The 22,043-nt window shown below is 55.6% G+C and overlaps 2 protein-coding genes across 4 annotated transcripts in view; one reads left to right on the forward strand and one right to left on the reverse strand.

Moving 5' to 3' along the window:
- Positions 1-11,276, reverse strand: part of RGS3 (regulator of G protein signaling 3) — a 67,399-nt gene extending 56,123 nt beyond the window's left edge. The window contains exons 1-9 of one of the 3 annotated variants that reach the window (XM_042052383.1): positions 11,164-11,276; positions 8,805-8,948; positions 6,067-6,117; positions 5,111-5,169; positions 4,393-4,487; positions 3,497-3,565; positions 2,765-2,825; positions 1,414-1,504; positions 740-807 (exon numbers count right to left, since the gene is read on the reverse strand). In XM_042052383.1, the coding sequence (XP_041908317.1) occupies positions 740-807; positions 1,414-1,504; positions 2,765-2,825; positions 3,497-3,565; positions 4,393-4,487; positions 5,111-5,169; positions 6,067-6,117; positions 8,805-8,948; positions 11,164-11,206 (681 nt within the window). In that variant the 5' untranslated portion in view covers positions 11,207-11,276. Of the gene's footprint in view, positions 1-739; positions 808-1,413; positions 1,505-2,764; positions 2,826-3,496; positions 3,566-4,016; positions 4,113-4,392; positions 4,488-5,110; positions 5,170-6,066; positions 6,118-7,833; positions 7,962-8,804; positions 8,949-11,163 lie in introns of those variants that run through there. The other 2 variants (XM_042052385.1, XM_042052386.1) reach the window with 2 other exon arrangements.
- An 8,188-nt stretch (positions 11,277-19,464) lies between these two features.
- On the forward strand, positions 19,465-22,021 carry POLE3 (DNA polymerase epsilon 3, accessory subunit). The gene is made up of 5 exons (XM_042052604.1): positions 19,465-19,566; positions 19,716-19,791; positions 20,469-20,554; positions 21,209-21,327; positions 21,803-22,021. Exons 2-5 carry the CDS (start codon positions 19,726-19,728, stop codon positions 21,961-21,963), a joined length of 432 nt encoding a protein of 143 aa, XP_041908538.1. The 5' UTR covers positions 19,465-19,566; positions 19,716-19,725; the 3' UTR covers positions 21,964-22,021.
- Positions 22,022-22,043: the final 22 nt, after the last annotated feature.

Consider the following 22,043-nt stretch of genomic DNA (forward strand, 5'->3'; position numbering starts at 1 on the left):
CAGGGGAGCTGGCAGCGGCAGAGCCATCGCAGCATTGTCCCGGGCGGCCGCGCTGCCAGGCTGGAGCTGGAGCAAGGAGCAGCCTTCCTTCCCAGCCACCACCTTTCAAGTCGGTGGCGACTGCCGGAGAGGAAGGGAGGAGAGGGGCGCTGGCTTTGTTTGTCTTGCTCAGCCCTGCGCTGTAAAACAAATAACTGCAAATGCAGCTGAGGGAAGCACAGGGCGGAATTCGGCACAGATAAATCACGGGGCCGCCCGAGCCCCGTTTCCGATGCGAACCATGTGTTTGTGTTCCCATTTCCCATCCTTGCCTCTCCTATAAATCACCCAGGCTCCACCACGGGCCTTTCCCTCCCCAGAGCACGCGGTGCTGGGAGGAGGAGAGGAGCACACGTGTCCAAGGAGCCACGGGGCCGGGCAGGAGCCGATGCCGTGGGGCAGAAGCTGGCCAGCCCCAGCCCCCCCCCATCCCAGGCAGTGCTGGTGCTTTGTCTTCAGTGGGAATACACTGGAAAAACAGGAGGTCCCTGAGGCAATGGGGGTTAGCACCCAAATCACACCCTCCACCAGCTGGGGCCTGATTGGGGTAACAAATTGCCTGTGGCAGCTGTGGTGTGACAGAGAGGTGACAGAGCTCCCTCACCAACACACCGTCCCTTGGCTCATCTGGAACCCCCCAAGCAGGCACCTGACCTCACCTCTTCCCAGTGCTGGTGGGTCACAGCCCTGTCACACCCACCTTCAGCTGCTGCAGGGTCACAGCGTCCTGGCTCTCCTGGGCTGCACTTTGACTTCCTGGGTTGACCTCTGAAACAATTTTAAAAAGAATTTTTATAAAGGACAAGGCCCCATGAGTGTGACAGCACATCTGACAATCCCACACTGCAGATGAGACCTTCACATGTCACGGGCACATCCCCTCCAGCTCAGGGGTGGCTGCACACCTGAGACGGGCACTGCTGTCCCACCCTGCCCCGTGCCAGCCTCTGCTCCTCCACACCCTGGCAGCACTGCAGGACCAAGGCAGGAGAAAAAGCTCCAGCACCCTAGGGGCAAACAGAGCGTGGTCACAGCAATGAGCCCCAAGAGCTCCCCAATGAGCTCCTGAGGGGCAGGAGGCAGCACGAGGATAAGGCCAAGCAAGAGGAAGAGACGTGGCTGCAGTGTCAGGGTCCCCACAGAGCCCCAGAAGTGCGGCTGAAGGTGAGAGCAGGGGCTGCTGAACCAGCCAGGATCCCCACCCTACAAGATTTTGGGATCCCAGTGCCCACTGGGCACCAGAGGGCTAAGCAGTGCCTGTGGGGGTGCAGTGGGGCTGGGGCTGCTCCACACCAGCACACGCTCAGACACAGGAGTGACTCCTCTTCCAAGCCTTGCCAACACCCCCTGGGATATTCCTGTGATGGGACACACCTGTGCTCTGCTTCAGCCTCCTCATGGCCACCTTCAGGTGCTTGGTCCTGCCCAGCTCCTGCCCGAGCAGGTAATACCAGCCACTGATCTCCTGTGGGGAGGGAAGCAGCTGTGGGTGCAGGGGCAGATGCTCAGCCCCATTTCACCCAGCCAGGGCGGGAGGTGCCCCAGGAGCAGCACACAGAGGTGCCCAGACACACACAGAGCCCACAGCCCTTCTCTCAGCAGCAGCTGAAATTCCATCCTCCTGCACAGAGGGAATGAGCAATAGTGAAGCAAGAAGATCCCAGGTTTTTACAGGGATATCCAGCAGCATCTTGCAGCAGATGGGGGACAGGGCCACCTCATCTCAGCCTTGCTGAGGTCCCAGGAGCACTGCACTGCTTTAAAAAAGCTGCACCTCACTTGTCCATGTTTCAGAGGAGGCTGTGCTTAAGCCACCTCTCACCCACCTCTCAGGCCACCAGCTCCTTTTTATTCTCCTGCTATGAAGAAAATGTCCCCACCTCAGGTGTGGAAGTTTAAAAAGTCAAGGAGCATTTGGACAAGGTTCTCAGGCACAGGGTGGGATTGTTTGTGCAGGAGTTGGACTTGATGATCCCTGATTCCAGCTCAGGATATTCTGTGATTCTGTGAGCTCAGGGGATGTATTAACACTTCCATGCAGCCCCTCCAGCTTGCCGAGATATTCTGCTGCCCAGGGACAGAATCCCTCACCAGAGGCCACCGGGATGAAGCATTCCCATGCTTTGGTGGTGGCTGGGAGCTGTTCCCACGGGAGCCTTGCCCCAGGAAGGCAGAGCCAGCTGTACTAACGAGCAGCAGCCAGGCTGGGGCAGCAGCACTGTGACAAACCCGCAGCAGGGACAGGGATTCTGGCACAGAATTCCTGCAGGAACAGCCAAAAAACCTCTGTTGTCTGCCCTCTGCCCACCAGCGCGGTGCTGGGAATCAGGCAGGCTCCTGGGAGGAATGTGTCCCCACCATCACACCCCCTCACCGACGTGTCAGATGTGACCCATGCCAGGCTGGCACCGTGTCCTGTGTCCCCTCCTGCAAACTGGGCAGGGAGCACGTACTGGGGACACCTCTGTGCACCCCCAGTCCACTCTGTGCCCCTGCCGAAGGGGGTGACATCCCCTGCGCCAGGATCCCTCCTCTAACAGCCTCCCCACCCATCTCCAACAACCACACTAACACCAGTCTCACACTGGCCATCCGTACTGGGAATGGAAGCAGGGAATTCCCTAGGAACCTTCTCCCATGGTGGGAAAAGCCTGTTTTGATCCACCCACCGGGCCAGATAGCCCAGAGAGCCAGGCCCCAGCCCCACACCCAGACACAGAGGTACCTTGTCCAGGGACAGGAGGGACTTCACCCCAAAGCTCATGCAGCCGATCAGTTCACTCTGCCTGCAGGACAACCAGAGTTCAGGGACTGTCAGCACACGCCCATTGAAGAACCACATCCCCCCTTGCACCCCTTTCCAGGGAGCCCCCAAACATCCCTGCCCATGCTGGGAGCCAGGCAGTGCCCAGGATGTGCCCCTGCCCCGTGGTGTGAGCAGGCACGGTGTAACCACGCAGCTCAGCTGCAGCAGGGCAAGGAGGAGCTGGGCTGAAGCACCCTGGTGCATCCTGGTGCTGGCAGCAGCTTGGCCAAGGAGGCAGATGGCACTTGCCTGGGCTGGCAGCACAGCCTGCAAGGTGCCAGACCCCTTGGTGCCCCTCGCTGCACTGTCCCCAGAGGGAGGGGAGGTCTCAGCCCACTCCAGCCCCACCTGGCTTTGGCCAGCAGTGCGGGCACGAATGGCTGCAGGGGGTTAAATGCTGGCCCAGCTGATGGGTACCAAGCAGCAGCAATGGCAAGAGAGTGCCAAGGGCAGTGTTTGCTCTCTGACAGCACTGGCTGCCCCTGAGTGTGACCCCAGCTGGGACATTCCTGGCCCAAGCCCTTCCCAGAGCCAGCCCTCAGGGCCTAGGGCCCTGCAAGAGCTCACATGGGGTGACCAGAGCAGGGGGCAGGTTCTCTGCCACAACAGCCCCCTTTGAAAAGGATCATACGACAGCTGGCAGCCCCTTACCTGGAATTCCTCTCTCTGTTCCAGACTGTGACCAGGAGACGCTTCTGCTCATCCTCCTCTTGCACTGGGCTGGAACAAGAAGAGGGCACAGCTCATCAGCCTCCCCAGGAGCACTCAGCAAGGGCTGTCCTTGCAGCCACAGACTCCTCAGCGTCCTCAGAGCCAGGTCTTCTCCTCCGGTCTCTGCACAGAGCACTGCAGCAGCTCCCCAAACAGCAATCTGCTCATTCCTGGCAGACACCTGCAAGGGGATGTGACCTCTCCCAGGCAGATGTGGGGACACCACTCACGCGGTTTCAGGGGGGAAATAATCTTGCAGGAAGACACACATCCACCATCAAAGGGTAAATGCAAGGAACAAGCCACAGTTCATGCTCTGAAACCACCACCCTGTGCCAAATCAAACGCTGCACGGGTCAGAGGGCTGGCACAGCCTCAGCCACCAGCAGTGACAAGCTCTACTCAAACACTAAGTCATGCAGCTCTTTTTCCATGCTGGAGCTGTAGGAAACCCATTTACCTTCCTCATTCACACTATTGCAGGTGCAAGGTCTAGGAAATGCAGTGTGTTTGTCCAACTCCTGCCCAGCAAGAAAGTCTGAGCATGCAGGAGCAGCGCTGCCATGCTGTGTGTGCTGACAGCTCTGCAGAGCTCTGCCCGAAAGTTCAAGGCACTTCAGCTACAAAAACCAGCAGAATAATGTCTGTCACTCCTCATCTCAGCAGTAGAGCTGCTCAGGCGTGCTGAGTGTTTATTAGAGATCACAAAGCAAAAGCAAACACGGGGTCTTGGCATGGGGAGGGAGCCCCGGGACAGCAGGCACGGGGTCCCCACGGCTCTGTGTGACACGGCACTGGGGGATGGCCCAGAGCTGCCTCTGCCCTGCCATACTCACAACACAAAGTGCTCATGGAACACAGGATTTTTGCTGTCTGGCACAGTCTTCGTCTTTTGCCTGCACTTCCAATCAGCATCTGGCACAATGGACATCTTTGGGAGGGAAACAAGCAGTGTGTTAACGTTCCCAGCGCACGCACCGGCCCCAGCTGCCGTGGCAGGAGACTGGCGCAGCCACTTGTATGGATGGCTGAGCTCAAAGATCCTGCTGAGCCGGTGCTAACGGGTGCTTAGGGTCACCTCACCCTTCTGCCTGTCAGGTAATTGCATCACAAAACTGCTCGGGGCAGGGGAGGGAGGGAAAAGAGCAGAAAAATCAAGGAGTGATGCACAGAGTGTCTGGCTGGTGTCTGACTTGCACTCCCTCTCAGGGGAGCTGCTTCCTGCACTGTGCACATCCCAGCACGAGACCCACCCTGTGCCAGCAAACATCCCCACCAGGCTCTGGGCACCCACTGGGACGTTCTTGCAATGAATGCTTGGCACAGCCCTCAGCAGGGTCCTGTCCTCCCCTTTTCTACTTCATGCAGACACTGCCAACAAAACCCATGAGCTGTCCAGGGCTGGGCAAGAGCCCAGCCAGCTCCATGTGAGCTGGAGATGCTCTTCCAGAGCAGGATGGAGAAGGAAGGGGAAGGGACAAACAGTGCAGAGCAAGCCTGGAGGAGCCAACCACAAAATTCCCAAAAAAAGCACAAAGCCCCAGGAGAACCCACCTTCACGTAGGAGTCGCATGCAGAGCACTCCGTTCCCATCAGACCTTTTGCTTCCATGACTGGAAAGGAAAGGAAATGAAATGGTCACATCCCAAAGCAGCAGGGAAGGCATCTTCCTACTCCACACTGCTCTGCTCCACAGGGGGGTCCCTCCTTGCGGGGCAGAAGCCACAAGCAGGGGCAGGGGTTTATCGTACTTTCCCTTTAACACACCCGTGCTATAAATACAGGCTGTGGGTGAGCTCAGTGGCAGAGGCAGTTCAGCATCCAGATGGCAAATTGCATTCCCTCTGCCTGACTTCCCCCAGCCTTGGTCTCCCTGCCCTGGAGCCAAATGTATCATCCAGTTAAATATCAATGGCCGCAGCCTGGCGCTGCTGCCCCGACCCCGATGCCGGGACCCCACGGCTGCCTGGGGCAAAGGATGTGCCAGGGATGTGCCAGGGATGTGCCAGGGATGTGCAGCAGAGCTGGAGAGCACAGGATGGGCTGTCAGAACAAGGCCAAGCTCCCTCCTCACAAGCCCAGCAAGGCAGCAGTGGCTCTGTCTCTGTCACGAGCAGATTGTGCTCCTAATAAACTCATCCAGCCCGAAGGAAAGCCCAGGGCATGAGGGGAAAGGAGCTCTGCCAGCCTCTCTGGTGCTTCATGAAGGGATTTGTAAGGTTCCTCCAGGAACCTGTGTTTGCCTTTTTTCTCTTCATATGGAATAAAAGGAAAATAAGTCATACACATGGGTGCAAGCACAGTGTTCACCCTGGAATGAAGGTCTCTGGAAATTTCAGTTTGTTCTCTCAATCAAAGAGCTCCCAGTTTTGCCACCACACCACAGAGTTGTTCCCAACAGCTGCCATGAAGCTCCAAAGAGCTTAAAGGAAGAGCGTGGAATTGCTGTCCCCACCACCAGCCCACTGTGGCTCTGGGGACACTTTGGGATGCTCCAGGGACACACTCACCGTGCAGCATCAGCGTCCGGCCCCGCACTTCGATGGACAGCTTCAGCTGGCCTGGGGACAGGAGAGGACAGGCTGGAGGAGAGGCTGGAGGAGAGGCTGGAGGAGGCAGGACTCACCCACCCCACAACTCCAAGGCTCACACAGGGCCAGACACATCCTGCCTCCCCACCCGGGGAGCTGAGGGGAAACATCCCACCTCATAGAGGGTCAGGCTGGAGCTCAGCACTGTCTGCCAGCACTGAAAACCCATCGGGTCCCAGCTCCTGTGCAGGAGGTCAGTGCCAAGAGAGTCAAGGTGTGCCCTGCTGAGTGAAGGCACAGCTCCCAGGGCAGCACCACTGCTCTGCTAGCCTGCTCACACCCATTCCCTTGCTTTTCCATGCACTGGCAACTCTGCATCAGCCCAAAAATCTCCCCACAAGGCTCAGACCGGCACGCAGAGCCAGGCCATGGTGTTTGTCAGGGTCTGGTGCAATGGTTAAGGGGTGCAGGATGGGCAGCCTCCCCTCTGAATCTCCTCCGAAAAGGTTCCCTGGGAGCTGGGCCTGCCAGCCTCGATGGGATGTGCAGATTTGAATGGCAGTGAAGGGTCTGTAATCACGTAATTGTTCCAGATCAGCCCAAAACTAAACATTTCCCAGTGGCCCTGGAGAATCCAAAGGCTGAAGCCATCACTACTACTACAATGTTTCCCTTAGTCCAAAGCAAAATACTCCATTTTCACTTCTTCCCCAGTTTACAAAACACAACAAACAAGTGAGTAAACTTAATTTCCAGGCGAGTAAACATAATGTACAGACACACAAACATCTTGCAAGTTAAAACCCAACATTTCATTTTGCCAAAGACACGCCCAAGGGCTCGGGCTGTCTTGGGAGGGGATATCTGATGGGATTGTTTAGCCTGAAACAATTCAGAGAACACATTTTTCACTCAAAGAGAAAAAAAAAGTCCAACCTCTGAGCAGCTCACGTGTGCATGGACTCATGGAAATGGTGTGTGAGTGCATTTGTACAAGTGCAAGGTGAGAGGGCAAAGACGGGAGCCGGGTGGGATGGGTCAGGACAGCTCCAACACTGCTTTGCAACAGAGAGAGCGCTGTCCCCCAGTTTCATCCTCCCACTCCAGGCTTTGGGCACGAGGTTTGAACTCCTCTGCAATCTGCAGATCTCTGAGGCTGTGGGAATCTCCCTGCTCCCCTGTTAGCACACAACAGATGTTACAGCACGAAAGGAAACTGTCCCTGTGCGGCCAAGCATGACGAGGAGTCAGCGGGAATGAGAGGGAGAGGGGAAGGAGAAGGGAAGCTTTGTGCTGGGTGATTTGGGGGGATGCCAGTTTGGGGACCGTCCTGCCCTGTGTGCACAGCCATCACACACCACGAGCGGCCAGGACATCCACAGGACATCCAAATCCTCCTGCTCCAGGGGGGCACTCGGGGCTCGCAGCCGGGCCGGCTCCACCCACAGGGCCGGGGGCTTCTCGGAGCCACAGACGGACACCCAGGGAGCAAAAAGGAAACTGAGGGCACAGCTCCAGCCAGCCCTACCCCAGCTCGTGTCCATCCAGGGGGCAGAACGAGCCGGGCATGGGACACCTGGAGAGCGCTGCCCACACCGCAGCGGCTGCACCGGGGCCCAGGGCGCTCCTGGTTCCCGGCATTATTGCGGCTCAGCGAGGCAGAAGCTGCTGCCCGGCCCTGATTCCTTCAGGGAGCGGCTCCCCAGCCCCTTCCCACGGCAGCCCGAGCCGGGGTTCCGCGCTTACCGAACGTGCTGAGGCAGAAGGAAGCTCCCGGCAGGGCACCGGCCCGGCGGGAGCAGAGCGAGGCTCTGTGCGCGTTGCCGGCCTCCATGGCACGACACCTCGAATTAGGAGCTGCAGGAGCTGGAGCCGTGCCTGCCGAGCCCGCAGGGAGCGGCGTTTCCACGGGACGCGGAACAACCGCCGCGGTTTGAATGGAGCGGCTCCCATCGGCCCCGCGGGTTTGAACGGGGACCGCACCTGTGGCAGGGTGGGGACAGTGCCAGGATGGGGACAGTGCCCCGCCCGCCCCCGTGGCAGGATGGGGACAGTGCCCTGCCCGCCCCCGCGGACCCCGGAGCCGCGGCCACGCTGCCGATGGTGCCCCAGGAATGAGCTGCTGGGGAAGGGGGAAACCCTCCCTGCCGTAAGCAGTCGCTGGCACTGGCCGTCCATCGGGTTTGCTGGCACATTCTCAGCTGTTTAAGGAACTGTCCCACGGGACAGGAGCATTCACAGCACCCCGGGGAAGCCACTGCCGGCAGGAGAACTGGTCTCTGAGGGTGAGGCAGGAAAGGGCGGGTGGCAGCGCACGGGTGACCTGCCTGGCTCTCGTGACAAGGAGAGAGGCACGCAGCCCCCCCAGGGTTATGGGGTCACCCGGCAGGACCCCAGAACAGCCCATTCCATCCCCCGGGAGCTGGCAAGGCACCCATCGGCTCCGGGTGCTGCCCCGCGGCTCACCGGGAGGCACCAGAGCTGAGCACCAGCTCCGGAGGGTGTGGAGGAACGATGAGAGGGTTTCTGGGGGAAAAATCCGTCCCCAAAGGCTGGGCTGTCCCAGAACTCTCCGGGATGAAAAAGAACAAGATCTCCTGTACAGCCCAGGGCGCTGGACACACACCCACACCCCTGCCCGTGGTGGCCCCTCCACACAGCCCTGGCCAGCGCTGAGCCCCGGCTGGCCACAGCCCCTCCCACACCCCCTCGCTCACCTTTCCCTTTCACTCGGGCACGGCTGATCCTCCTCCTGCTCCCCGAGGGTCCCCGCCGGCCCCGCAGGGAGGATTGTCCAGCCCGGTGTGGCCCCCCAGTCACTGCTGGCAGATGCTCCAGCACCGGGGGACTCTGCCCTGTCCCTGCCAGGGAAAAGAGGAGATGAGAGCAGGACACGGCAGGACAGGGAGCGGGGACACCAGGGACACCACAGGCTCTGCTGTACCCACAGTTTCACCTGCCACAGGGCTTTGTCCCCACCTTGCCCCAGCCTTCCCTGTGAACACAAAGGAGATGAACGATGGCCGCTCACCCCATGCAGTGTCACAGCAGGAGACAGACCCACGTTCAGAGGGAGTCACCCCTGGCAGGAGCCCCAGCTGCAGCTCTGGCCGTGGCCCTTCCCATCCCACGCACCAAGTGCGTCCCAGAGGCTCTGCTCAGCACCATTTTATTTTATTTAAAGCAGATGACCAGTCCTGTCAGGGCTTCATTAATCTGTAAGCAGCTGTCCAGGACACTGCAGATGCTGCCCTGAACTGGATGTTCAGGACAGGCTTAGAATCGCAGAATGGTCTGGGTTGGAAGAGACCTTAAAGACCATCCAGTTCCATCCCTGCTTCAACTACCCCAGGTTTTTCCAAGTCCCTGTCCAACCTGGCCTTGGACCCTTCCAGGAATCCAGGGGCAGCCACAGCTTCTCTGGGCTGCCTGTCCCTGCAGTGTCAGCCCGAGCTTGGCACCCTGCAGGGGCCTTGGGAGGCACAGCCCAGGGTCTGGTGCCTCAGGAGGCGTTCAGAGCTGGGGAAGGCCCGGCAGGGTTTGTGCTGCCAGCTCCCACGCAAAGCTCCTGCTTTCCTGGTGGAAAGGGGCCAGGTGCCTCCTCCTCCCTCCTTCACACAGCACAGCAGCGAGGCACAAGCCAGGATGGGAGCGGGGCAGTGTGCAGCTCAGTGACCCATGGGGCAGAAAGGGCTCAGAGCTGAGTCCACTCAGGCTGTGAGAGTCCCTTTCCTGCTCTGGGAAGCACCCAGATCCATTCCTGTGGATGCTGTGCTGCTGGAGCCCCCTGCACCGAGGGCACTCCCAGCCGTGGGCACAGCTGAGCTGCCCAGCCCTCCTACAGCTCCCCATCACCTCCCGCTGTCTCCAGCCGCTGGGATCCAGAGCTCAGGGTGGGGTGAGGAGGGGGCCCCGAACAAAGACATGATTTATTCTGTAATTGCTGCTCGTTTGCTCAGCACAGCTGTGGCCTTTGCTGCCCTCATGGAAGTGCAGGGGATGCACAAGCAGTGCAGGATGTGTCAGCAAGCAGGAGCATCTGCGAGACAGCACCAGCAGCTCTGGCACATCCGCCTTTTCTCACTGCTGGATCTGAGTCCAAGGGGAAGCTGGATCCGCATTCCTTTCACTTCCAAATGTTCCTGCTTTCAGGATAATCAAAAACTCTTCATTTGTTCAGCTGAACCCATTTGCTGACATTCCCACTGATCTCTATCTGCCACCCATCAAAATTAAAGCTTTTTTCCTGGCAAATTTATTTGCCCCTGGGAAAAACCAAACCAATCTGGGATTGCCTTTTTCACTGCACTGAAGCTCAGCCCGCAGGACAGACAACACCGAGCAGCCTCCTGAGCGAACAGCAAACAATTCCCTCCACAATCCCAGGTACCCTGAAGCTCTGGAGTGGGAGCAGAGCATGTACCTGCCCAGCCTTGCCGTGTCCTGGTCCCTGTCACAGCACAGCACCTCGGCAGCCCCAGCACCATGATTTGTGTGGTTCCTCTCAGCAGCGCCCGCAGCTCTCCCAGCACACAGAGGTGTTTACACCCTCCCTGTCTCCCAGGAGCTCCCCAGGCTCACACAAAGCCTCCTCTCTCTCCATGCCTTCACTGCAAAAGGCTTTTAAGAGGCAAACAGGACTGTAACAAATGCTCTGTCTCTCCAGCTAAAGCAGGCAGTCTCATAGCTTTGGGTGAAAGAGTCCCAGCGGACAGGGCTTTCAAAATAATAATAATAAATAAATTATAGTAAAGAGTCTCTGTTGGACTCCCAGGCCATGGAATTCCCCCCACCCACCCAGAGGGTTTGAGGCTCGCTGGCTGCAGAAATCACTCCTAATGCACAAACCCAAGAGATTCAAATCTGCTCCATCCTGCAGCACAGAGAACCCCGAGATCAAACACGATCCCACACGGAGCTGGGCATCTCCAGCCCCCCCCCAGCAGGCACAGGGGAGATACAGACCCTCATCTCCTCCGGCCACCAGGACCTGGCTCCCACAACCACCACCCACGGAGCCATCATCCATCCTCCCCCCAGGAGGAAGCGGTGCTGCAAAGGCAGTGGGGAAATCACCTGAGCACTCACGCCTGAGCCCCAGCTCTCCCAGCTGTTCCATGGCTCCCACGCAGGGTCAGGATCCTCTCCAGCAATGTCCAAGCTGTGACTGAGCTGCCACGAGCCTTTGATGGTGGTACCACTGCAAAGGAGGGGGGAAAACCCCAAACCTAAACCAGTATATAAATGTCCCAAGGGAGCAGAGATTCAGTCTGGGAAGCTACAAATTAAATTGTAAGCTGGGAAGAGATGGTGGAGTTGGAACAGCCCCGTTCTCTCCTGGCTCCCAACAGCGAGGAATCGACTCCTTCTAACTTCCCTCCTCACATTCCAGCCCCGGGACTGACCTTAACCTGCAGTTTTGTTGGAGTCTCCAGCAAACTGCCCATTCAGCTGGTTGGCCTGGGAGTTAATGACTTTCTTTTAAAATTTAACACCGTTCTCCATCACAAATTTCAGTCTGCCAGCACCAGGGTCTGCCTTTGGTTGGATATTCAAATCCAAACACGTGCTTAGACAGTTATTCCAGGCAAAAGGGTAACATATGCACACAGAAAACCCACAAGGTTGAGGCTGCCTTTGGAACTAAAGAAACTAAATCAGACTGGGAAAAATTATCTGGCTTCCCAGATGGTAAGAGGATTGCAAGAAGGAGGGTTTGGGCTATTTCTGGGCAATCCTAAGGGCAGATTTCTGGGATTAGCACAACCTGCCATATAGGGCAGACACACAAACCACAGCGCCTTCCAGCAGTAGGAATGCTGCAGCCCCAGGGCCCAGCTGAGGTGCTGCTGTCCCTGACACCACCTCTGCAGCAGGCACAGCTGAGCCTTCCCCCGGAAAACTCCAACTAGGAACCCAGAAAAGAGGCAGACTGGCTCATTAGCAAATCCTTTTCCAAACTGAGGCCCAAGAAAGGTTTCTCCTCCTGCCAGGGTGTTTTAGATACACCACCCCTTCTTTGCTCACATCCCAGAGTGTGAACCCACCGTTGGAGCCCAGATTTGAGCCAGAGCAGCAGCAACATCCCCAGCGTGGTCTTTGCTGCTGCCTTTGCCACCCTGAAGCTTCCTTGGCATCTGCTTTTGAGGCAGATGAACTTGGGAGTCCACATTCCTGGAAAATTGCCCCTCCCAGCTGGGAGAGGACAGTGTGCTGAGGATTAAACCAGCACTGACCCGACCTCATGGGCAGCTCCTGCTCACTGCCCACTGCACAAAACCATCCATCCCCTTCCACAGTGTCCCCACAGCCCGCACAGGATCCCAGCCCAGGATCCCAGCCCAGCACTCAGCTCAGCACTGCTGCTTTGCCAAAATATCAGAGTCTTGGCAACATCCAAAGTCTTACAAGAACTGTGTCTCTGCCTCTCCATAGGACTTGATGTGTTTGGCATTTTGCACCCATCATTTTGGCTAACAAACTTCTTTGGCTGGTCTTTTCTAAATCTCCCTCTCTGCCCCTTGCCCACAAACTGACCACTCTGAACGTGCAAAGGGAGCAGTCCATAGCGGTTCCTGGGCTCTGAGGCGTTGCTGTAAGAACTCAGGATGCCCATGGCTGGAAGCACAGACTATTTCTAGGGCAGGCAGAGGCTGTGTAAGAACCCCCACGTGAGCAGGAGCTGGCACAGCCCCTCGGTGGCTCACCAGGGATGCAGAGCACAGAACAGTCTCTGTGCACTGCCACTTGTTCCTGTGCCCATCCTTTGGCAGGGCCAAGCTTGCTGGAAACAGTTCATCTTGTCCCTTTGCCATTGCTAAACGGTGGCTGAGACTAAGGCAGCTGTGACCACAGCATGGTTTGTATTAGAGCTGCTCCATAAACCAGCTCCTCTCCAGGAGGAGAGCAGCAGGGAAAAAGTGGGACAGCGAGAAGCTCTTGTCTTATTTCAGTTCAGATTTTCACCTGTCTTGAACACTCTAAAGCTGCACAAACTGCCTGGCTGCTTCCCTTGCCTGCCCTGGGGCTGGTAAGGGAGATATCCAGGGTTAACTCAGAAGAGGGATCCCTTTGAGGCACAGGGAGGCCCCCTGATCACTCCAGAAACATCCTGTACAGAACATCTCCTTTAGGGCTGGCAGAGCCTCCCACTGTCACCCTTCACAGCGAGGAAACAGCAATTAGAGAGGACAGCGGCCATCAGAGCACCGTGGGTTATCTGTGCGTTGTGGATTCCTCATCCCTGGCAGTGCCCAAGGCCAGGCTGGACAGGGCTTGGAGCAGCCTGGGACAGTGGGAGGTGTCCCTGCCCATGGCAGGGGTGGCACTGGATGGGCTTTAAGGTCCTTCCACCCCAAGCCAGTCTGGGATTCCATGATTCTCTCCTCAGGAAAGGAATGATTCCCTGTGATTCCCTCTGAGCAGGCTGAGAGGAGATGCTGACCCCAAAGCACTAACGGGGCATCATAAACTATTCTTTTCTTCTTTCTTTTTTTTCTCCTTTTCCCCTTTTGCCATGCCTAGCCTGCAGGATAACAGTGTTGGGCACACACTTGACTTAGTACCCAAACACCTCACAATTTTCCCAGCTGAAGGCTTTGTCCTTGGTTTTGCATTTCCTTGGGGCAGTGGGACTTTCTCAGGCCAGGTGTTTAACACACACCTGTCTCACAGCCTTAACCTGATGAAAAGCCCAGTGAATTACAGCAGCACATCAGCTCACAGCACCATTCTTCTGCACTCTGAACACTCAATGACACAGAAGAGCAGCACCATGAGACATTCCAGGTCTCTTAGAGGATGTCTGATCTGAGCATCCAGTCCTGCTGCAGCATTTTGACAAATGCTGAGTGTTAATCCATTGTTGATTTATTTTAATGCAATAAAAACAATGTAATAACCAAGCTGGGTCTTTAGTGACACTTCTCATAAAAGAGATCAGTTTCAATGTAGCAAAAGGTCTCTTGGGAATTATGCTTTTGGCCTTAGAATGGTCAAATGGATCAAAGTAATGAAGTTAAAACAGCTTAGGAAGTTATTGCCTGTCACCTGAGCTGAACTGCAGAGCTCGGTCTGGAGCTGCAGGAAATAGCAGAGCTCTCCTCTCAGGTACCTCACACAGGCTCTGCTCCCCAGGGTCTGACACTGTTCTGCCTCCCAGTCAGCCAGGTTAGCTCACTAATTTCACAGAAAATCAAATATTTCTGGCGTTTGGCACCAAATCCCAGACTGGTTTGAGCTGGGAGAGACCTTAAAGATCATCCCATCCCACCCCCTGCCACGGGCAGGGACAGCTTCCACTATCCCAGGCTGCTCCAAGCCCCAATGTCCAGCCTGGTCTTGGGCACTGCCAGGGATCCAGGGGCAGCCACAGCTGCTCTGGGCACCCTGTGCCAGGGCCTGCCCACCCTCCCAGGGAACAATTCCTGCCCAATATCTAACTGAATGTACCCTCCTTCAGTTTAAAGCCATTGTCCTTTGTCCTGGGGCACAACAGAAGGGGGTTAAGTTTCCCTTTTTCTTGACAGAGCTCTCCTTTGTCATCTGGTGAGGCCCCATTCCCAGGCTGGACAAGGTAAATCAAGGTTCTCCAACGCTTTTATGTTCAGATTAAGCTGGTCTAGAATGAAGCTGCTGCTCCAAGGGCAGCTGCCTCCTTTCTCTCCCCACAACTGTGATCCTGAGTCCCCCCTTTAGCCCAAGCATGGGAACAGGCACACAGAGTCTCTCCAGCTAGAAGGGATCCAGAAGAATCATCAGGCCCCACTCCCTTGCAGGACTAGAATTAAAATCTATGACTAATCACATCCCCCAGATGTTTCTGGAGCTCTAGCAGCCTTGGTGCCATGACCACTTCCCCAGGGAGCTTGTGCCAGTGACCCACCACCCTCTCAGCGAGGAATCTCTACAAGAATGTTGAAGGAGATAACAATAGTCAAGAATATTTAAGAAAATAAAAACAGACCCATTGGGTCAGAAAAAGCTTCTGTTTTGTATCAGAAGGTGATGAACAAAACAATAGAGCAGGCACATGAGACATTTTCCCACAATAGCTGCCCAGCCCCAGACCATTTTAAATTCAAGGACTTTCCACTCCTGTAGGGTCAACTTTAATGCACACTTGGCACACATAGAAGCAGTTGGATCCCAATTGGGTAGTGGCATACCATTAGCCCAGCCTTACTGGGGCCCCTTTAAGCCCCCTGTGTAGATTAATTTGCCCTCTGGATCAATTAGCGGAGCACAGCCTGATTATTGCCTGTATTGTTTAACCATGATCCCATTATCTGCAGTCAGGGAGGCATTCCCTTCCCTCGGAGCTGAGAGCACCCACTCTCCCAGTGTTATTAGAGAGCACCAGCTTCACGTGTCCAGGTGAGACAGAGGCTGACCCTGCTGCAGAGCCCAGCTCTGGAGCAAACAGAAGCAAGATTCATGGTGTCACAAACCCGAGTGAGCACCACGAAAGGTAACCCAGAGGTTACCCCACAGCTTTCCTTCCCAAAGCACTTTCCAAAGGGAATAACAAAGTTACAGTTAATGCAATAGTCGGTCCACGCAGCTGAAAATAGCTCCTGACCTGGTACACAGGATTTGTCCAAGTCTCTGTCTGAGGTCACACAGGAGAGTCCACTCAATCAGCAGAATTTTAGGCTGGCACTTTTTTGACAGTTAAAACTGCTGCATTAGTTTATGGTTAAAAAAAAGAATGCCAGGAAGATATTTTGAGAGTGAAAGTGCTGCACTCGGAGGCCTTCGTCAGAAGTGAGCTAAACTTAGAGGGCCTGAGGTAGAAGAGAAGGCTGTGAGTGACACCTCCATGGGACAGCTCCATCCTCTGGGAACTAGCTCCTGGCTGCAGTGCCTGGCTTGTCTCTAGGGAAAGGAAAAATGGAATGATCCCAGGCACTAGCTCTAAGGTAGAGGCCTGATGCACTTCAAAATTTAGAGATTATAATGACCACGTAAAAGCTTATTTCCTTTTTAAAAGGATGCCGCCAAGTGTTTCACATTCATTCTTCTTCCATAGCCAAAAGGGAAAAAAACACTTTTGTAAAACAGATCAGTCGTGGACAGCCTCCCAAGGAAATTTAAACTGGTAAGTGCAAACCATCCACACCAGTTTGGGATGTGTCCCTGTGTCCCTTCCTTCATCCAACACCAGTTTGGGATGTGTCCCTGTGTCCTCACCTTCCGCTTTGTGAACACTGAGTCTCTTCTTGTTTGTTTTGACTCTCTCCAGCACTTCCCTGTCCCTCTGAGTCACGCAGAGCCAGCTCTCAGCAGCAGCTGGAGCGGATCTCTTCAGCACTAATGAGCGGGGAGAGGTGTGAAATGACTCACGGGATTAGGAACGCACTGAACGATTCTCAGGCCCAAGACCTCACAGTTAATCCTACAACCCCAAAACATTCCGAGCAGAGCCAGGGAGTGCCGAGAGGGAAAGGTTTGCAGTTCAGAACGTCAGCTCACCTGTGCACCACGTCCTGGCACACCTCATCCCTGATTTTACGAGAGGAAGGGTTAATCTTCCACATCAACAGCCTCCTCTTTACAGGACTTGTATGGCACCCATCAAACCAGGGCTTCGAGAGTGCTGGAAACAATACAGGGGTTCCACAAGGACTGTTCTCCACCGGAATAATCTGTATTTTTGTATTGATATTTCTCTGGCCATGATGATACTGAAGTGTCATTTCCACAGAAGTCAAGTGAGATTCAAGCCCCTCTGTACCAACAGTGGGTTCTGAGGAGTACAAGCACTGCCGGGTAAGCTCTGTGCCTGCAGCTAACCCGTAAATGTCACATTTTGGTGCAATTTTGTGAAAAACAAGCAGGCTAAGGGAGTGCCCACCCTCACTGCAGGCTTAAAGCTCACAGTGTTCATCTCCTGACATCAGTGCAGAGTCACAGAACAGAGTCACAGACTCTGGAAGGGACCTTAAAGCTCATTTCATCCCACCCCAAGGCCAGGTTGGATGGGGCTTAGAGCAACCTGGGACAGTGGGAGGTGTCCCTGCCCATGGCAGGGGTGGCACTGGATGAGCTTTGAAGTCCCTTCCTGGGATTCAGTGTACCAACCTCCAGACACTGTAATAATTAAAAACAAATACAGACTCACACCAGTGACCAAGGAGGAGAGTCTGGTGTGTCAAGAAGATGCACGGAGCTGGATGGTCCCAGCCCAGGCTTTGCTGGTGAGTGGGGCAGCTTTGGGCCATACCCCTGGATTTGGGCAGCCCCATCCCTGGCTCTGCTCCATCCCCCCCCTTCCCTGGGCAGTCCCACACCACCGCCTCACCTGGTTCTCAATTCATGGACAAAAACACCTCACGCTCTAAAAAACAGAAACCAAAATAAGCAGCAGCAGCTCCCAAAGGCTCCAACAGCTCTGAGCCAGCAGCGAGTCCAGGAGCCGAGTCTGTCACGGCCACTGTCATGACAGCTCAATCTGCCATGGTGTGAGTGCACCCTCCCCACTGCCAGCACTGCTACACCTGCCCAGGGACACACAGCATCCAGGCTTAACAACAGAGCACAGGAAAAGGAGCTAAAAACGAAACTCAGACACGGTTTGTACACGCAGGGATGGTGTTTATTAATCCAGTCACTGGAACTGTCACCCAGGGCTCACACAGGCCTGGCCCTTGTGTATTCAGTGTGGGCTTCTCCCAGCACGGCGTTATGTCCACAACAATTACCTTTTCCTGGGCTCACAAGTTTCTGTGAGCTCTCCCCACAACAATAACACTGCCCTTTTCCACGGGAAAGAGCTGCACTGTCAATCACTGCTCACAGTTTCAAGTATCACCCCAACACAGCACCTAAGTAATCTGCTTTCTTGTGCTCTGAGCTTACTTACCTGGTCAGGTTATCAACAGCGATAAAGTCTCATGGAATTACAGGGTTCAGGCCAGGCATGGGGCCAGGGGGGCAGTGATGGAGGAGCTCACACACCCTGTGCCCTCACACAGCACCGAGGGAAGAGGCCAGAAACCAGTGTGGGGGAAAACAGCTGTTATTTCCTGTTGGAAATGATGTAACTTTCCTAACCAATTGTTTTAATTAATTGTAAGCAGTGCCCACTTTTAACCAGCATCAGTTAAGTTTCTTCACAGGCTCTCACAATTACTTTGATCATCAAATCACCAAAACCTCAAGTTTGCTAAAACTAACCTTGCCAAGCTTCAATAAACAAAGACAAAGGGAGTTGTAGATTGGACATCTGGGATCTTAAATTTATGACCCTCCAAGAGTCCAAGGGGGTTGGAGTAACCAGAAAATGCAGAGGAGATTAAGGCCTGGAAAGCTGGTGATTCCCTGTCTGAGAAAAAAGATGATAAAAAGAATAAGGAATGTGGACCACATTAACGTGAAGAGTGAGAAATTAATAACCAATAGTGGATAGAACACTAAGTAATGAAGAGAATTATGTAACTTAGAACCAATGAACATTAATTTGTTTGCTAAAGATGTATAAATTAGTGAAAAAGTTTTGCATCTGCGTCGGTGTGGAGGCTGGAACTTTGTCACCCAAGGATACAGTAATGCCTTACTCGCTAACAGCACCAGACAGCGTTAGAGGGAATCTTACTCATCCAAAGGATTTTGGAGGATTTCGGTAACACTCCCACGGGCACCAGCTCTGCCCCAGGGCTCCACCAATTCCCCCTCCCCAGGCTGCCCCTTTGCCCTCGCTCTGCTCCCAGCCCCGAGAGCCCCTGAGGCCCCGCGAGCTGCTGGTGCCTGCGGTGTAACAGCACCTACCCCTGTCCCTGTCCCACCACCTACCCCTGTCCCTGTCCCACCACCTACACCTGTCCCTGTCCCACCACCTACGCCTGTCCCTGCCCCACCACCTACGCCTGTCCCTGCCCCTGTCCCACCACCTACCCCTGTCCCTGTCCCACCACCTACGCCTGTCCCTGTCCCACCACCTACGCCTGTCCCTGTCCCATCACCTACGCCTGTCCCTGCCCCACCACCTACGCCTGTCCCTGCCCCTGTCCCACCACCTACGCCTGTCCCTGTCCCACCACCTACCCCTGTCCCTGTCCCACCACCTACCCCTGTCCCTGTCCCACCACCTACGCCTGTCCCTGTCCCACCACCTACACCTGTCCCACCACCTACACCTGCCCCTGTCCCTGTTCCATCACCTACACCTGTGCCTGTCCCACCACCTACACCTACCCGTCCCTGTCCCTGTCCCACGCCCCTACACCTATACTTGTCCCTACACTTGCATCTACACCTATAGCTACGCCTGTCCTTATCCCTGCCTTATCCCTGCCCTTATCCCTATACCTGCCTCTCCTTCTCCCCCTCCTCCTTGTCCTGCTCCTTCCCCCTCTCCGTCTCCATTCCCTTCCCCTCTCTCCCTGTCCCTCACGCCGCCGCCGCCATTTCCCGCCGCTCCGGGGGCAGGGCCGCGGTGCGCGCCGGGAGCGGGCGGGGCGGCGGCGGAGCGCGGGCTGGGTACGGCCGGGCCGGGCCGGGCCGGGATCCCCCGTGTAGCCCCGGAATCCCGCGTGTCCTGAGGGGATCCCCGCGTCCCACCGGGATCCCCCGCGTCCCACCGGGATCCCTCCTGTCCCCGCGCTCCTGACGCCGCGTTTGCCTTGCAGGAGGCCCAGGATGGCGGAGAGACCGGAGGACCTGAACCTGCCCAACGCCGTCATCACCCGCATCATCAAGGAGGCGGTGGGTGCCGGGCCCCGCGGCCCAGCGGAGCGGGGCGTCTGGAGACCCTGGCCCCGGGAGATCCCGGCCTCTTGAGACCCTGGCCCCGGGAGATCCCGGCCTCTTGAGACCCCGGCCCCAGGAGGATCCGGCCCCGGGAGGCCCCGGCCCCGGCCGTGCTGTGGCCCCGCCCGCGGGGCTCTGTCCTGGCGCCGTTCCCCCTCGGGTACCGGGGGCTGCAGCACTCGCAGGGATGCTCCACCAGCACAGCTCCCGCAGTGGCACTGTCAGAACCAGGCCCCCCCCCAAAACCTCAGCGCACAAGTCCATGTCTATATAAAAATCCAGAATAATTCCCAGCGGTTAATTTAGTATGTTTGGTCTGGAGCTGTGAGGTGTTGCTGAGTGGATCTGGGTCTGGCAGGGGTGTCAGGAGCTGGGTAGTCACAGGATGAGTTACCTGGAGACAGTGGCCAGACCCCAGACTCCAGAGTCATTGGGCTTCTGCTCAGTCGGTGCCTTTGAGGGACACATTCCTACTGCCCTTAGCTTCCAGCTGGGAGCAGAGCTCCTGTGACAGCACCCAAGAGCAGTTCCCAGTTCTGAGTCCTCTGCATGCCTTAACGAACTGGAACATGAATTATGTGAGTTTAAGTCATTTCTAGCAGCTTCTGATAAAAGTTGGACTTGTTTTTCAGCTTCCTGATGGAGTCAATATTTCCAAAGAAGCCCGGAGTGCGATCTCCCGAGCGGCGAGTGTGTTTGTGCTGTATGCAACATCATGGTAAGGCTTTGGTGCAGCAGTCACTGGGGCAGTTGATTGATAATTCACCTCTCTGCTGGCCTGGGGACTCTTTCCCAGTGTTTGTTTCTGTATTGTCTGTTTATATAAATAAACTAGTCTGCCAGGCTGCAGCAGGTGGGTTTGGACTGCTCAGAGCAGCCCATGGGAAGGTAGCTGGGCTCTGGACACAGACATGTCCCAAAAGGAGGGGTCCCAAACTGCCATTAACCTTAGAGCGTGGCTGCACAGCCTTCCTGGCAAAGGCAGGAGCACCTGACTCACTTTTCAGGCTCCTCAACACGAAGTGTTAGGGCAAGAGCTGCCACAGAGGACGCAGTCACATTTTTGGGGTGGCTCGGCTGTGCGGGGACCATTTCTCTGGTGTCAGGTGCTTCCAGGGCTGTGTGGAACTGTCACAGCCAAGGTTCAGGCTTTCTTCTTCTCCTGTTTGTGGAAAAGGTCTGTGCAAGCAGAAACTAACACTGTGGGCAAGCACAGCCAGCCAGTGTAAACAGAGAAGTGTTTCAAACCTCTGTTAGTCAGTGATAAAAAACCCCTAATTGTTTAGGAGATGGCTTTTTTAAGTTGCTGGTGACTTTAATAAGATGGAATTGACAACAGTTTCCAATTACCTCTCTTTTTGGTTCTGCCTAGTGCAAATAACTTTGCCATGAAGGGGAAGAGGAAAACCCTGAATGCCGGGGATGTGCTCTCTGCCATGGAGGAGATGGAGTTCCAGAGATTCGTGGCCCCTCTGAAGGAGTCCCTGGAAGGTACCGTGCTCCGTGGGTGTCCAGGGACTCTGAGTAGCAGCGAGTCCTGTTTTCCTCGAACGCTGGACAAGCAACACTTATTGCCTGTCTTGTTTCTCTTCTCTTTGCCCAGCATCCTACACTGCAGTTTGCCTGGGGAATAACTAATGTGCACCTTAACGGGACTGGGATAACATTATTGCACAACTGATGAGGATTGAGAAAGTCTCATCTGCTCTCACTCCCCTATTATGTTTATCTAAGGAAAGCCGTAGGTGCTGCCTGTAAATGTGACCTCCTGCGTCCTTTTCAGCATTTTTCTGCTGAAATTTAACCTGATTTCCTATGGAGCTGCTCAGCACAGCTCAGCTCATAGGGTGAGTTGTGCTCTGAGTTCCCTGCTCCCCTCGAAAGCCGGGAGAGCAAGTGGACATTGGACCTCAGCCACTGACCTGTCCATGCCAGCTCCAACCCCTCACTGTTCCCTCTCCTCCAGTTTACAGGCGTGAGCAGAAAGGAAAGAAAGAGGCCAGGAAAGATAAAGACAAGAAGGCAGACTCGGAGGAGCAAGATAAGAGCCGAGAGGAGGACAATGATGACGATGACGAAAGGATGGAGGAGGAAGAACAAAACGATGAGGAAGAGGTGGACAACTGAGCTCGCTTGTGGGCAGGGGCTGGGGTGTGCTCAGAGGGATATAAACGCTGTAAATCAACCTTGCTGTGTCCCCTCGTGTT

The sequence above is a fragment of the Corvus kubaryi genome, unplaced genomic scaffold, assembly GCF_017639235.1.
Source record: "Corvus kubaryi isolate FWS band 111438036 unplaced genomic scaffold, C.kubaryi_AGA036_p1.0 78, whole genome shotgun sequence".
Lineage (NCBI taxonomy): Eukaryota > Metazoa > Chordata > Aves > Passeriformes > Corvidae > Corvus > Corvus kubaryi.